The 15,593-nt window shown below is 41.6% G+C and overlaps 1 protein-coding gene and 1 pseudogene across 1 annotated transcript; one reads left to right on the forward strand and one right to left on the reverse strand.

Moving 5' to 3' along the window:
* Positions 1–445: 445 nt before the first annotated feature.
* On the reverse strand, positions 446–7,512 carry LOC127754237 (DExH-box ATP-dependent RNA helicase DExH10). The gene is made up of 16 exons (XM_052279726.1): positions 6,361–7,512; positions 5,795–6,109; positions 5,494–5,598; positions 5,315–5,383; positions 4,460–4,627; positions 4,300–4,371; positions 4,099–4,215; positions 3,697–3,918; positions 3,403–3,561; positions 2,837–2,926; positions 2,657–2,752; positions 2,433–2,586; positions 1,925–2,073; positions 1,751–1,846; positions 1,479–1,571; positions 446–856 (listed from the first exon to the last, which is right to left on the reverse strand). Exons 1-16 carry the CDS (start codon positions 7,354–7,356, stop codon positions 746–748), a joined length of 3,012 nt encoding a protein of 1,003 aa, XP_052135686.1. The 5' UTR covers positions 7,357–7,512; the 3' UTR covers positions 446–745.
* A 212-nt stretch (positions 7,513–7,724) lies between these two features.
* On the forward strand, positions 7,725–15,420 carry LOC127755946 (O-fucosyltransferase 9-like; annotated as a pseudogene).
* Positions 15,421–15,593: the final 173 nt, after the last annotated feature.

Genomic DNA, 15,593 nt, shown 5'->3' on the forward strand with positions numbered 1-15,593 from the left:
TTGGTTTGTAGCCAAATTATTTGGCTTAGTTGAACGGCAAATGCAACTTTGGTAGCAAAGCAAACGAATGCCATTGCCAAACAAATTGGCAATGCTATGAATGTCTATGAGCCAAACAAGCCCAAAATGTGTATTTGCCTCCGAAAATTGACGTGTTGTCTTATTTTTCTCCTGTCCTCTCAATAACATGTGGATAAATAAGAGAAGGGTAAATAAGTGATACTCCCTCCGTTTCATAATGTAAGTCATTCTAGCATTTCCCACATTCATATGGATGCTAGTGAACCTAGACATATATGTATGTCTAGATTCACTAACATCCATATGAATGTGAAAAATGCTAGAATGACTTGCATTTTGAAACGGAGGAAGTAGTACCAATTTGCCGCTGGCAAATAAGAAACATCCCCAAAAAAGGTATCATGAAGAGCAAAATCTCTCTGGCTTGTATGTAAACAAGCATACAAAATCTCACAAGCACATCATCATATATCGACCATAAGGCCTCAAAACCTACAGGGTACATGATATATCAAAATGTTTTTTGCATACCAGATTGCCTCTGATCTGCTGATGAAATTGTGTTACTACAGGCTGCTAATGCAGAGAGCTTACCTCCTAAAAAGTAAAAACCTACAGGGTTCTACTGATATGGGTTACATTTCATGCCTTCTCAAAAAAAAAAAAAAAAAAACAAACTACATTTGCTTTGCTAACATACGGCGTTACAACTGCTGAACCTTCATCACAGATACAATGAGTTGGCAAACATGATACCCCGACGTAAGCTGTCACTGGCCGCTCCGAACTTGTTCTCAAGGTTAACCTCACCAACAGCTTGAGCAGCAGCTTTCAACTGTCATAACATATTCAGAGTTAGTTGGCTCAGAGTTCAGATGGGAAAATGATGCGCTTTTAGATTGTTGATTTGTTAATGATCAATCACCGTTCATCCAAATTCCAATCAGTTGCATGCTTGTGAGGAAGAGAACTGCAGAACAGCACATTATCTATGATATGACTAGAAAAGAGTGTACGCAAATCGTGAGGTTGTATGTTGAGATTTTTTTTCTTAAAAATACACGATGGCAACACTGCTGTGTCTATTAATGATGCTTTCAAGGCATAAGCAAATGTCATCCTCACATCATCTGCAAGACTACAACTACTTGTACTGAACCAAATTCATGAAACTAGGGTATAAAAACTAAGTATGAACCTAGTTTAGCCTTTCTGGTGCCGTGAAATAATTTAGACATTCGAACTGGGACTTCAATGAGTAGGCCATAATGTCACACGACACTTTTGTGGGCATTCCATACCAGAATTGCACTTCTTATTTGCATGCAATTGAACATAAGATGCCATAATCGATGGGTAGATGTTCAGATTGTCTAAGTGAATTAGGTACTAACAGCAAAAAAGGAGGTAAAATAGGATGACACTATGGCAGCAGTAGCATAAATAGGATGCTATACCTGATTCAGAAATTCATCCAGTCTTCTAGCCAGCCGTATGATACTTCCTTCAAAAATGTCAGTCATTTCTATCACCTCTCCAAAAGTGGCCCCCTGTATGGAGAAAATTAAGCAATTAAACATAACTAAGGAAATTAGAGAATATCAATACAGTGTGATAGGGAGATTAAATAAGATAAAGAACCAATTGACAGAGGACGATCAACAAATTTCCAATAAAATAAACGGAGTACAAGATTTCCAACATCAGGGATTGTATAGTGCTGACAAACCTTTGACCAACAGTATATGACATCCATCAGGTAGGGCCTACAAGTTGATTCGACATATTCTTCAACATTTACCTCTAATTTGCATTCTTTTTGTACCTAACGCAAGAATGAGAAATTAGATCTCAATCAAGTACAGCAAACTAGTAAAATAGATGTAGTAGAACAAATATGCACCTCAGCTATTTTTCTCGCAGCCTCCTGTAGCTGCATCATTGGTGTAGAAAGCTCACTTCTCAGGCGTATTTGTTCACTAGACTTCTCACAAGGTATAAAGCAGCTAGCAAGGGAAGCAACTTGATGATGATCAAGATCGTTAAATGTACCTAAACAGAAAAGCATACTTAGTACAATACAATATATTACATAATACTCCCTCCATCCCATAATATAAGGCGCCCACGCATTTCAAGATTTCACCTTCAAAACATTTTGACCAACATTTAGTACAATACGAATTGAATTTTACTTGCTAAAAATTATATCATTGGATTGACATTTGAATTTACTTTCATATGGTTACAATTTTGTTACTACAAACCTTATAATATATGAGAAATTATAAGACAAAAATTAGTTTTGGAGACCATGTTAAGTTTGACCATGCCTTATATTATGGGATAGAGGGAGTATAATCTAAGCACGCATGCAAAACTGAACAAAGATAATCATATTAGACTGGTACCATTAAACATAAGTTCAGTGATAAGCAGCTCATCCCCTGTGTCTATTAAACAGGCAGCACGTCCTTTCAGCTGGAGCACACCATCAGCATCAATGTGACCAAGCATCTTCAGAACACGGGACCGATTCCTAAGCTCATCTCTAAATTTTTGTAGCTGAATGGAGGAAAAAGTAAGAACACATTTAGCGTTTAAAAATAACCAAGCATGCAAAGATTCAACCTACCTGCGAATCCCGCATCTTTGACTTTAGCATTTGAATTTCATGATTTAGCTCAGCTTTTCTTTGATACCATGACAGTTGCTGCTCACTTTGATCAGACTAAGAGACAATATCAACACAAAATAATCAGTCAAAATCTCTAAGTGACAAGAAATTTCTTGACTGATAAGTGACTTGGAGTACCTTATGAAGTGGATGAGAACGCAGTTTCTGCTCAAGATCATCAAGCTTATGAACCAACTCCACTAGTTCAGGTTCTTGAAGACCCATGTCCTATCAATTGTGTCAGAATACCAGAGTGAATACGGAATAGAACAGGATTTCAAATTGTTTGATGATGCCAGAGCATATATTTTTATACATGAAAATAGACCAGCTCAATTGACAGCAAAATTGCAAGGGTAGGGCAAAACAAGCCATCAATAGTCTGCATCTATGCGGATATGTCAGCGTAGAATATGCAGCTGAAGATTCTACAGGTATTACAGAACTAGTGTATGCTCTGCCTATGCATCATGCATCGACAATGTATTGCAGAAAGAAATAGTAATAACAACCCTAGCGTATGTGTTGGAGGGAGTTAGCTGATCAAGGCATCCAAAAGGAGAAAAAAAATCACTGAGAGTGTTGTGCACATATACAGCTAAACCATCATGCAACATTTTTCAGATATTAAATTCTCTGTAATTTTCAGCTGCTAACCTAAAATGGTACTTCCGAAGGAAAGATAACAAAAATGTTAACCATACTTTGATTGGATCTAGCTTTGGAAGACCTTGGGGGTACCGCTTTCCCAGCTCTTGCACTGCAAAAAGTATATTTTGTCTTGCTTCAGGTGGTCGTAGATCAGGAGGAATGTTGATTCTAACACTGCTTAGACCAGATAATAAAGGTAGTGGTACAGGCACCTGCAAATACCTTACATTTATCAAATTCCAAAAATTTTGGGTCCTTCCTTAAACGATCATCACCTAATTATCACTACAGAACAAAGTTTTGTTTGTTGACCACAATAAAATATTTATCTGTGAAATTCAACTCACCACATGCATTTCTCCCTTCTCCCCTGGGCGTGGTGGCAATGGCTTTGAACGGAATCCATTCTCGTTCGAACTAGAAGAACAGTGAAGCAGGGTATCCACTATATAGTTATTACCACGAGATGCACTTAGTGCAGGAGGGAGAGTACCAGATTGTGGAGGTTTCTTAACCACATTTACAACCACACCCCATCCCCAGTCTGTTGAACCATCTCTCACTTTAACCTGCAATGAAGCAAATTGCTTAGTGGAAACAAAGGAACAGTACACAGAGGAAACGATGAAAATAGAAGTAGATATATTATCCCTTCTGTTTCTCATAAGACAAATACAATGGTGATAGCTGATGATATATCCAAATCATTCTTAAGGAACAGAACCTATGAGGTTATAAGTGTAACGTACCAGCCTTCCAGGAACCAAGTATAACAAAGCCCTCTCTGGTCTAATCATCTCCGACATGATTTTCTTTTCAAGTTCCGATATATCAAGCCCCAATTTATGATATTCTGCAAGATCAGTCTATACAGGGGCAAGTGTCAGTACTGTCAGTATCAATGGAAGAATAAAATGTGTAATGCACTAATATAAATAAAAATAACATACCTCTCCAGAAGAATCAAGTAAGGTAGCTTCATTTTCCAATGATGTAATCTTCTGCACCACTTCTGGCAATGCCTGAAAAGAAAGGGTAGCTAAAGTTTATAATCGCCAATATGCTAAGTATGTATCAGGAAAGGCATCTGTAGGAGGTCCGGAAAGAAACCTTCTCATATTGAAACTGATGGAATGAATTCCTGATCACATGCTCAGCAGTAAACTGGCCCTCCACGCGACTCATTAAATTGAGAATTGTGTAATAGCTCAGCCGGAAAGTACTGACAAGAGGTGCTGGTTTACCTAACACCATGTCCTTTATAACACTCATCTCCATCTGCAGAGTTCGCCCATGATGCAATGGGCAAGTCGGTCAAAAGAGAGCACGCAACAAAAGCTTGAAGTGCATATGTGCGGTTGCATAGGTTCAATTTAATAAGAAACACAGCAACCTAAGTACATCTTTGATATGACAAGCAAATCCAAACAAGAGTATGGACCTATTTTGAAGTCCTGAAGGGAAGCTTCAACCACATAAAATGAATCTTAACACTCCTATATAGAACTTGTTAACTATATTTGGATGTGAATGTCCAATTATTTCAAAAAACATAACTTGGATCATGCTGGCTTTAGTTAATTAATGTTATTTGCATGCCGACAACTGTTGAAATAAACAAAAGAATTGAAGATGAAAAGTGATAAACAATCAGAAGGATTACTACAAATGACATAGCATTTACTTGAATTAGGAAACAAAGTAAAGCAGTATGTCAGTTATCAGTTTCACACATTTTATTGTGCTAACTGAACCAAGAAAGACAGCTGCAGAATCACGATGCATTGGGCCAAATATGTATTTTCTTAGTATCTTTTAAAAGTTTCATTTTATCAAGAATAGCATGATGAATTATTTGAGTCAACAAATATGCACTAAACCTCCTGGCATGAATATCTAGGAAGGTACTTAAATTGTATTTAAGAAAAATAAAGATAATTATAACAGGAAACTGTAGGCTCTTACTTTTTCATCTATCATTATAACACAAATTCCACGTATATCCTTGCCACGCCGACCAGCTCTTCCACTCATCTACAAATGCAGTGCACACAAAATTATTATATAGTAAGAAGGGATTGTAGTTCATTTCCTCAACTAATTTCAAGTATATGCATGAATTGCACTTTCGTATGTCGATTTACCTGTATATATTCTCCAGAAGCAATATAGCGGTTAGTATCACCATCCCATTTTTTGACAGACGTGAACACAACGGTTTTTGCAGGCATATTCAGTCCCATGGCAAACTGAGGGAGGAAACATAAAGATCATCTGTTGATTGAATGATGAAAGATGCAATGCAGGAAGTGCAAAACAAAAGTTCCCTAGCTGTCCCTAGTTTACAACTTACAAAAATCAAAGGATAGTAATTCCATACTATATTATGTGTGAAGAATAAAACAAGTTTAACACTAAGTGCAATGATCAGGTATAAGGGCATACTGTTTCAGTAGCAAAGAGAGCTTTTACAAGGCCTTCTTGGAAGAGCAACTCCACCAGCTCTTTAATTAATGGAAGCAATCCAGAATGGTGAACTGCAATACCTCGTTTAAGAAGAGGCAACATCAACTCTATAGCAGGCAAACCTCTATCTTCCTCACTTAAACATAGAATAGCACTGCTGAAAACCTGTTCGATGTTATCTTTTTCTTCATCAGTGTTGAAGTCAAGTTTTGACATTGACATGGCATGGTGTTCACATTCTCTTCTGCTAAAGCTGAAAATTATGACCGGTTGAAACTTCCGTTCCATAATCATCTGCAGATAGAATTCATCCAATTAAGTAAGGATCTAAAATATAAATGTAAATGTCAAATCAAACATCAATATCTAAAGAGTGAATATCTACAAGCGATATGCAAACATTGCCTAGTCTTTAACATAGTCAACTTTGCATTAGGATAAAGCAAAGCATATTTCAGGGGAAAAAACACTAAAATTATGGTAAATTCAGGAGCCCATTAAGGCCATAGTACATCAGGCATTAACAAATGTCAGTGGATGCCTACCTTGACGATTCTGTATATGTCCGAATTTCCAGAGGCACTTCCGCCCTTTGCTATTCGACCACTGGCTTTAGGTCCACCACCCTTCCTTCCATCCACTTGATTACTTTGCTTTGTGAACGTGTCTTGCAGCTTCAAAAAATTATCCTCTCTGAATTGGCCATCCTCATCTACTACAAGGTAGAGACCGGAGCCGCCAATCGGGAACACATAGTGCTGTAACGGTGTCGGCCTGAAGTCAGTATACACCACATGACAAGGTTGCTTGTGCAGATTGCATATCCACTCGGCAAACTCGGTCGCGTTCGACATGGTGGCAGAGAGGAACACCATCTTGATGGCAGGTGGCAGGAATATTATACTCTCCTCCCACACGACCCCGCGCTCGCGATCCTTCATGTAGTGGATCTCATCGAAGATAACCCAGGCAACCTCCTTGATCACCTCGGACCCCCTGTAGAGCATTGCCCTGAGGATCTCCGTGGTCATGACGAGGCAAGTCGCGTTCGGCTGCAGCGTGACATCGCCGGTCATCAATCCGACATCGGAGAACTCCTGGCTGAGCTCCCTGTACTTCTGGTTGCTGAGGGCCTTGAGAGGGGAGGTGTATATGACCCTCTGCTTGTCCCGGAACGACATGGCGATGGCGTACTCGGCAATGGCGGTCTTCCCCGCCGAGGTGTGGGCGGAGACGAGCACCGACTCGTTCCGCTCAAGGCAGGCGATGGAGACGCTCTGGAAGGGGTCGAGCTGGAACGGGTAGGCCTTGGCCATCTCGCCATGGAAGGCCGGGCTCGAGAGCGTCCCGTGCACCGCCTCGTCCTTGGCCGCGGCGTAGCCCTTGGGCACCGCCACCTCGTGGATGCACGACCGCGACAGGTTCCGCCGCTTCGCCGCCGCGTCAGGCGGCGGCGGAGGCGGTGGATGCTCCCCCGAGACGGCGGCGGCGTGCTCGCTCTCCGGCGCCTTCCGCTTGCTCGTGTTCTCCACCTCCTCCATCCCCCTCCCTTCCCTCCGCCGCAAGCTAGGGCTTCTTACCGAGGAGAGGAGTCAATCCGAGCACGGATCCGCGTGGAGAGGGGAGGCGCTTCGCCTCGCTTCGGCGGCGGCGGCGGCGAGGAGGCGAGGTGGAGGCGGCAGCGGCGGCGGCGAGGAGAGGTCTCAAATGGCTCGCGCCTCCTGCCTCCGCTTCACCTAAACGGGCTCGATAATGGGCCTCGGCCCATGTAAATCCCAACTTGGACCACGTGGGCCGGACAAATGGGCCTTACGTTCGCGGGCTTTACCAGGCCGGGGAATCTTGGGCTCTCTTCGTCTCGGTTGCTTCGTCTCTCTCGTCTCTCTCTCCCATGGTGGTTTGCCATTTCTGGTCTCGCGCACACCACCACCACCGCGCCACCTCCGCTCTCCTCCCCATCGGAGCTCGCACGATGCCGCGGGGGCGTTCCAGGTGATGCCGGTGGTGGTGGTGGTGGTAGTGGCCGTGATGCGCGGCGACGGCGGCGGGTTGAAGGGCGCGAGGGGGAGGCAGGGGCGCGGCGCCGCGGTGGCGGGGCGGTGGCGGCGGGTGGCCGTGATCCTCCTCGCGCTGGCGTACGCGGCGTCGATGCTCGTGGTCTTCCTGGGCGGCGGCGCCGGCGGCGTGGCGGTGGCGGGCGCGGGCGCGGGCGCGCTGCGGCAGCGTGGGGCGCCGGCGCCGGCCGGGTCGGTGTACCGCAGCCACCTCGTGTTGGACCGCCTCCTGCCGGAGATGCGCGCCTCCTCCGCCTCCCGCCCGCACCCGGTGAGTGACCTGGGACCCTGGATAGCTGCTGGAACACCCAGCGCGCGCGTTTCTTGGCTCGTTCCGTGGGGAACTGTAATGCCCGATCTGTTACCGGCATTCCATTTGGGGTGTAGTTCTTGGCTTCCTCTCAGTATTCGAGTGAAAATAGCACCTTCCTCTCAGTTCTTTGATTGGTTTGTGCAATTTATATCCTCTCAGTGGTTGCAATGCCTTTGATTTGGCTAAACTACCTACAAATGTTCATACTGTTTAGTGTTTACTCCTTTTTGTTGTTGTTCTTGGTCATGTAATGTGTTTTTAGTGTTTACCTGTTTTTCATTTAGATTTTTTTTTTGAAACAGTTTAGATCTAATTTTTAACTCTATATATTATATAACATAAATTGTCTTGTCATTGTGCAGCTAATGACACCACAAAACAAAAAATCTGGAAAACGATGGGCTCCTTGTATCACCAAGAAGTTGAGACGATCAGGTGTGAACTTGAAACGCTCTTTACAAGTTTATACACCAGAGTTGCCCAAGTCGAAAGCTGCTGGGGATTTTAACTTTTATGTCATCATAGATTCATAGACAGTGACAGAAAACTCGGTTATGCACTTTATACTGATAGTCCACATACCTGTCAAAAAAAATACTGATAGTCCTCATCACACTTTTCAGAGTTACCACCTTCAAATGGTTTTCTCATAATCGAAGCAAATGGTGGTCTGAATCAACAACGCATTTCTGTAAGTTGCTGGATTGTTTTTACCCTCAGCATAAATCGTCCAAGTAGATACATTTACTCATTTAGTCTTGTGTCTACAAGTTCAGAGACATCCTTATTTTTACTAAACAAATCTTCAGTATTACTGAAATTTATTCTGAATGCTCTATGATAAGAAACCTTATGATTTCTGTTACATATATCATAGCAGTCTGAAGCATTGATGGAATGAAGGATACCGAAATTCTTATATGATATCCCATATATACACATTTTGAACTTTTGTTCTGTAACATGTTATTTACCATTTTGTTACATGTCTTTCCCTATCTTCCACACAATTCATGAGGAGCTCATAACTATTGAAAATGAATTAATGTACCACTAATCTTGATCTTTAAAGTTCTGTAATTTTTTTTCTAGCATCTCAATAAATGTCTCGATACAGATCTGCGATGCTGTTGCTGTGGCAAGCTTACTCAATGCAACTCTTGTCACCCCAGCTTTTCATTTGAACAGCGTGTGGCGTGATTCTAGGTAACTATCTCCATTTACTGGTAGAATACCAGATGTGTCTGCATAAACTGAATTATGGCGTATGTTCCCCTCGTTCTCCTTCAGAGAACTAGCAAAATTCACTTCTGTTACTAGTTTGTCATTTACAGCATAGTCATTCTTTTTTAGCTGTAGCTGTGAAGTGGGACAGTTTTAGTTTCCTTTTCTTTTCTTCGCAATATTAACATAAGTATATTTCTTGGCATGCCCTGTCCTTTTGTGCCGTCAATCATCCTCTGTTTGCCATTTATCTTGTACTTCCACTTCAGAAATGTATTCTAGCTTTCTGGTTTTGTTTATTGTTAATCATAGACCTCTGTTAGCTCCAATTTGTCCTTTCAATCTTTGCTAATTAAAGATGCTGTTTTTGTCAGTTCCATTTCTATCGAAGCTCACAAAATTTGATTGAGTAAAAAATGTTATTTTGCTGTAGCATTTGGTCTCCCCTCTTTTTTTTTTACACTCATGCTATGTAATATACTGATATGTGTTTGACCTTTTAAGCAAAGTGCCATTTAAATTAATTTAATTGTGAGATCGATCCCAGTTTCAACTGATATAAATGCAGCATGGAAATAACAGTCCAAGAAAATGCGAAGAAAACTCACAGAAAAATATGCTAGTTTTCACACATCAGTTTCTGGAGGATAATGCTTTCTTGTGTCGTTTTATTGCTTTCAGCAAATTTGGTGATATCTTTGATGAAGATCACTTTATTGGGTCGCTCAGAAAATACATAAGGGTTGTCAAAGAACTTCCTGAAGATGCATTTGTGAATTTTGATCACAATATCAGCATGATACCAAATATGAGGACCAAAGCCTTCTCATCTGAAAGCTACTACCTACAAAAGGTGCTTCCAAAATTGTTGGAGCTAGGGTCCGTGCTCCTCTTCTTCCTTCCCTTGATGCTGCATCATATCCTTGCAACTAAGGGTGTTCTGTAGTACCATAGCTTCACTCGCTTTCTGTGCCAGGGCTGTGCGTATTGCCCCTTTCTCAAACAGATTGGCCCATTCGGTTCCACCGAATATCCAGGCGTTGAGGTGTTTTGCTAACTATGAGGCGTTGAGATTTTCTGAACCCATAAGAATGCTTGGAACAAATATGGTTGACCGAATGATCAAGATGAGTTCTTTAACTGGTGGGAAGTACATTTCCGTGCACCTTCGCTTTGAAGAGGTTCTACCGCAATAGCTCTTTTAGCTACTAAGCATTTCTTTTTTCAGCTCACTAAGTTTTATGATGTTTGTGCCCCTTTGTTCAGGATATGCTAGCCTTTTCGTGCTGCATATATGATGGTGGCTGGAGGGAGAGTATTGAAATGGAAAATGCTCGTGAAAGGAGTTGGAGAGGGAAGTTTCACCGACCTGGTCGAGTGATAAATCCTGAGGCAAATAGGAGGAATGGGAAGTGCCCTTTAACTCCTTTAGAGGTTGGGAAGTTTGCCCCTGCCGCAATGCTTTTGAGTATGTTCTTGTTGCTAGCCTGCTCTCTTTTAGTGTTTTCATGTCATGCTTCTCAGGCTATAATTTGTTGGGCGATTCAGTTGCACCCAGGGGAGAGTGAGGGGTGTGCATTCATGCAAAATAACATCCCACAGGCAATTCCATCGCTGGCACAATATGCAGTGCTAGATGTCATCTATGTAACGTTTTTCAGATTAAAAATGCCAACACAAATTTCAGACGTATTTTAGTAAGCTGATTTGCCAAAAGCATTAAAGCATTAAAAATTTTATGCTCTGGAGTCTGGTTTATGGAATAGTATAAATTGCTAGTTCTTACTGGTTTAGTTTATGCAGGTTGGAATGATGCTGCAGGGCATGGGATTTGACAATACTACCTCCCTCTATGTTGCCTCTGGTAAAATATACAACGCTGAAAAGTATATGACTCCTCTTCGCCAGTTGTTTCCACTTTTACAGACAAAGGATACTCTCGCTTCACCTGAGGAACTTGCACAGTTCAAGGTACTCCATTGTTTGGATTATTCATTTGTGTATCTTATCATTTACTGTCCATCAAGCATCTGAAATCCTTGTTTAATTCGAGGATCAGACAACAATTGGATTAGAAACCATTTTTATCTCCATGCGACTTCCTTCAACTCAGACACCTACCTATGCTCTATCAGGGGCACTCATCTAGACTGGCAGCACTGGACTACACGGTCTGTCTGCAGAGCGAAGAGTTTGTGACGACTCAAGGAAGCAACTTTCCTCATTTTCTGATAGGCACAGGCGTTATCTGTATGGAGGAAATGCGAAGACAATAAAACCAGATAAACGGAAATTGGTTGCACTCTTTGACAACCCAAATATCCGGTCAGTTTCAGGATACTCTTAGCATTTCCTTTCAAATACTATATGATTATTTATATAGCATGTAATCATTTCCCAGTTTATTTTGAGAACCAAGATTTTTTTTTTAGAGAAAAGGCCGAAAGGCCCAGCTTACTATCAAGCATAAGAGTGCAGATACAAGGGTAAACGCTGGGGAAGCCAGCTTGAGATGATGTGCTGAAAACTCAACTTCACTTCTATTAAGGTGCTGCTGGCACAGCGCTAACAAGCCAGGAAGGAACTCACAAAGAACCACACAGCAAAAATTTACGCACTAGTTTGGTCCTGACACCCGAATACTGGCAAGCAATGAGTCCTTCAGACCATCCACTTCGACCTTCAGCTCCTCCGGCAGCAGCCCTCTCCACTGGATCAAAAACGAAACAGCTTTGTGAGGGAGATGACATATATTAGAAAGCAGCTTGTTATTGAAAACCCAGTCATTCCTCACAAGCCAAATCGCCCAAATCCCTGCAGAAATTACGTGTAAAAAGATTATTGCCCTATCACCCCCCATAGTCATCAAGATATTCATAAACTCCCTCCTGGAAGAAGGGACGTGATCCCAATGAAACACATCTCTAAAACAACACCATAAAAACCTAGCTGGTGCACATTTAAACATTAGGTGATCCACATCCTCTTCAGCACCACAGAGCTTGCAGAGGGGATCTCCATTCCACTTCATCTTTTTAAGCTGATGAGCAGCTTGAATTCTCCCCTTAAGCATCAGCCAAACAAAGATCTTAATTTTCAGAGGCATGGGTGTCTTCCAAAGTTCTTGCATCTTTATGTCTCTAATCCCCCCAAAGGTCATTTCTCTATAAAGAGATTTCGTAGTAAACTGTCCTGATTTTGTTAATTTCCATCTCATCCTGTCCCTATCCGTAGATAAGTGAACATTTGCAAGATCTGCAAGTAGTTGTTCCCATTCAACTAGCTCCTCGGCACCAAGCGATCTTCTAAGATCAATCCTCCAGCCATCAGAGGACCATAATTGACTCACTGTTTTCCCAGGATCAGCCACTATACTGTAAATGTAGGGAAATTTGATTTTCAGAGGTGTATCTCCTAGCCAGACGTCGTCCCAGAATCTAGTAGCACTGCCATCCCCTAAATCATAACAGCTGCCCAATTTCAACCAGTGTTTTACCTCATGCAAACCTCTCCAGAATTGAGAGCATCCCTCAGTACTTGACTGGAAAAAGCCTCCCCCATTCATCATATATTTCCTTCTTAGCAAATCACAGCAGGGGTCCTTCTGCCCTGATTCAAGCTTAAAAATCCATTTGCACAAAAGTACCTTATTCATCACTCTAGTATCAAGAAAACCTAAGCCCCCAAAATCTTTGGGTCTGCAAAGAGCCTCCCATTTAACCATGTGATACTTCCTTTTTCTTTCTATTCCTTCCCAAAAAAATCTTGATCTAATAGAATCCATTCTCTGATGGGTTTGTTCAGGGAGCATATAAAAGCCCATCATATAAATAGGTATACTGCTTAGGCAGGAATTGACAAGTATTGCTTTTCCCCCATAAGAAAGTAAACCACATTTCCAGGTTGAAAGTCTTTTCTCAATCTTATCAGGGGGAATAGCCAGATCTGCTGCTGTCAGCCTCCCCTCACTGATAGGAATGCCAAGGTAAGTCATGGGGAACTTACCGCATTTGCAGTTAAAAAGGTCAGCCACTCTCTTAGTCTCTTCTGTGTTCTCCCCAAGGACTATAACCTCACTCTTCTGGTAATTGATCTTCAATCCTGACATGGCCTCAAAACAGTATGGGATAAATTTAGTAGTTATCACATTCTGATCATTATTGGTCATGAACAGGATAGTGTCGTCAGCGTATTGCAAATGCGTCAGCCCCCCCTGCACTAAGTGAGGTACCAAGCCTTCCAGATGACCAGCCTCTTTGGCCTTCAAAAGTATCTCAGAAAGGGCATCAGCCACAATGTTAAAAAGCAAAGGTGATAGAGGGTCCCCCTGTCTGACTCCCCTGAAAGTTTTAAAGTATTGATCAATCTCCCCATTAATATTAATTGCTACTCTTCCATCAATAGTTGCTGACTTAATCCACTTGATCCATTTATCATCAAAACCTTTTTTCTGAAGCACATCAAACAAGAAACTCCACTGAACTTTATCATATGCCTTTTCAAAATCCAATTTTAGAATTATGCCAGATTGGTGAGTTTTTTTCACTTCGTGCAAAACCTCATGCAAAATAATCACCCCATCCAAAATAAATCTACCAGGAATAAAGGCAGTCTGACTCTCCCCAATTACATTATGTGCTACTAGCGTCAGCCTATTGGTCAGAATTTTGGTGATTAGCTTAAAGCAGACATTCAAAAGGCAAATCGGTCTGAAAGCTTTGATAGTGTTTGCATCTTTAACTTTGGGAATTAAACTAATCACACCATAGTTTATTCTCCACAAGTCCAGTCTCCCCTCAAATAGTAGATCCAACATTTCTTTAAATTGATCCCTCAACTGGGGCCAAAAGGCTCTGTAAAAGCTCACTGTGAATCCATCAGGACCAGGGGCTGTATCAGTCTTCATTTGTTTTAAAGCTTGATCCATTTCCTCAAAGGTAAAGGGTCTGATTAGATGCTCTCTCTCTTCTTGACTTAGCCTCCCTCTATGCATCCACATATCTTGACTTAGGAAAATTTTTGGGGCAACTTCAGCACCAAACAGATTTTTATAGAACTGATATATGTGAGCTTTCAGTTCTGCAGGTTCCTCAATTATTCTACCATCTTCTTCTAAAGCTCTTATCAAACTTTTTCTCTTTCTCCCATTAGCTACCCCATGGAAGAAAGATGTGTTAGCATCACCCTCTAGAAGCCATTTTTCTCCACTCCTTCCTTGCCAATATTTTTCCTCATCAGAATAAATCTGATTCAATTTGCCTTCAAGAAAGTATCTTTTCTGCCATTCATCTGAAGTAAGATTTCTGTGATCAGCCTCATCTTCGATATTTTTTATCTCTCTCATGAGGTTTTCCTTCACCTTTTTCATCTCACTCTCCTTATTTTGTTTCCTCCCTCTCATTTTCCTTCTAAGGATTGTGCCCTGGCAATTCCAGTGATCTAAAATGTTTTGTTTCCTTCTCTCAGGCCAATTTCCAGTCAACCAAGATTTGAAACCTTCCTGGGAGAGCCAAGCTTTCTCAAACCTGAAAACCTTTTTGAGAACCAAGATGATAATTGACATCCGGCCAATTTCCAATGGTGACCCTCCATGTCAACTATAACTCTTTGTCACACCTAACTATTCATGACAACTATAACCCTGTCACAACTAACTATTTTCAAGATGCTAGGCATTGAGTTGATGCTATTTGATCTGTAGTTCTACACACACTAAAATACATTTAAAATTGTTCTCGGTTTTCCTTTTTAGATTTCTAATTAGATATATTTTGCCTCATGAGACGCCCTATTTTCAGCGATCCTCAAAGTCAACACCTGATCCCCACTTTACACCAGTGAACACCTGATCAAGAACTAAACCCAACTATATTTTCTTGGCTGCAGATGGGATCGGTTCAAGCACCAAATGCAGGACATACATCGGCACAGCGAGTCGAAGGGTTTCGGAGTCAGGAAACCAAATGGTTCCATTTCCATATACACCCTCCCAATGCCTGACTGCATGTGTCAGCGAGCTGAACCATGATATAATACTCCAGCTAGCTAGAGCACTTAGGCAGCAAACGGCCTGGCATTTTTGACACCTCTAAGTAGCCAGACCATATTGTCAGTTTGAACAGAAATTAGGCATCGAAAATTTGCCTCTTCTTTTTTTCGTTTTTGTTAGCAAGAAGAGATTACAGAT

Source organism: Oryza glaberrima, chromosome 11 (assembly GCF_000147395.1).
Source record: "Oryza glaberrima chromosome 11, OglaRS2, whole genome shotgun sequence".
In the NCBI taxonomy this organism is placed as follows: domain Eukaryota; kingdom Viridiplantae; phylum Streptophyta; class Magnoliopsida; order Poales; family Poaceae; genus Oryza; species Oryza glaberrima.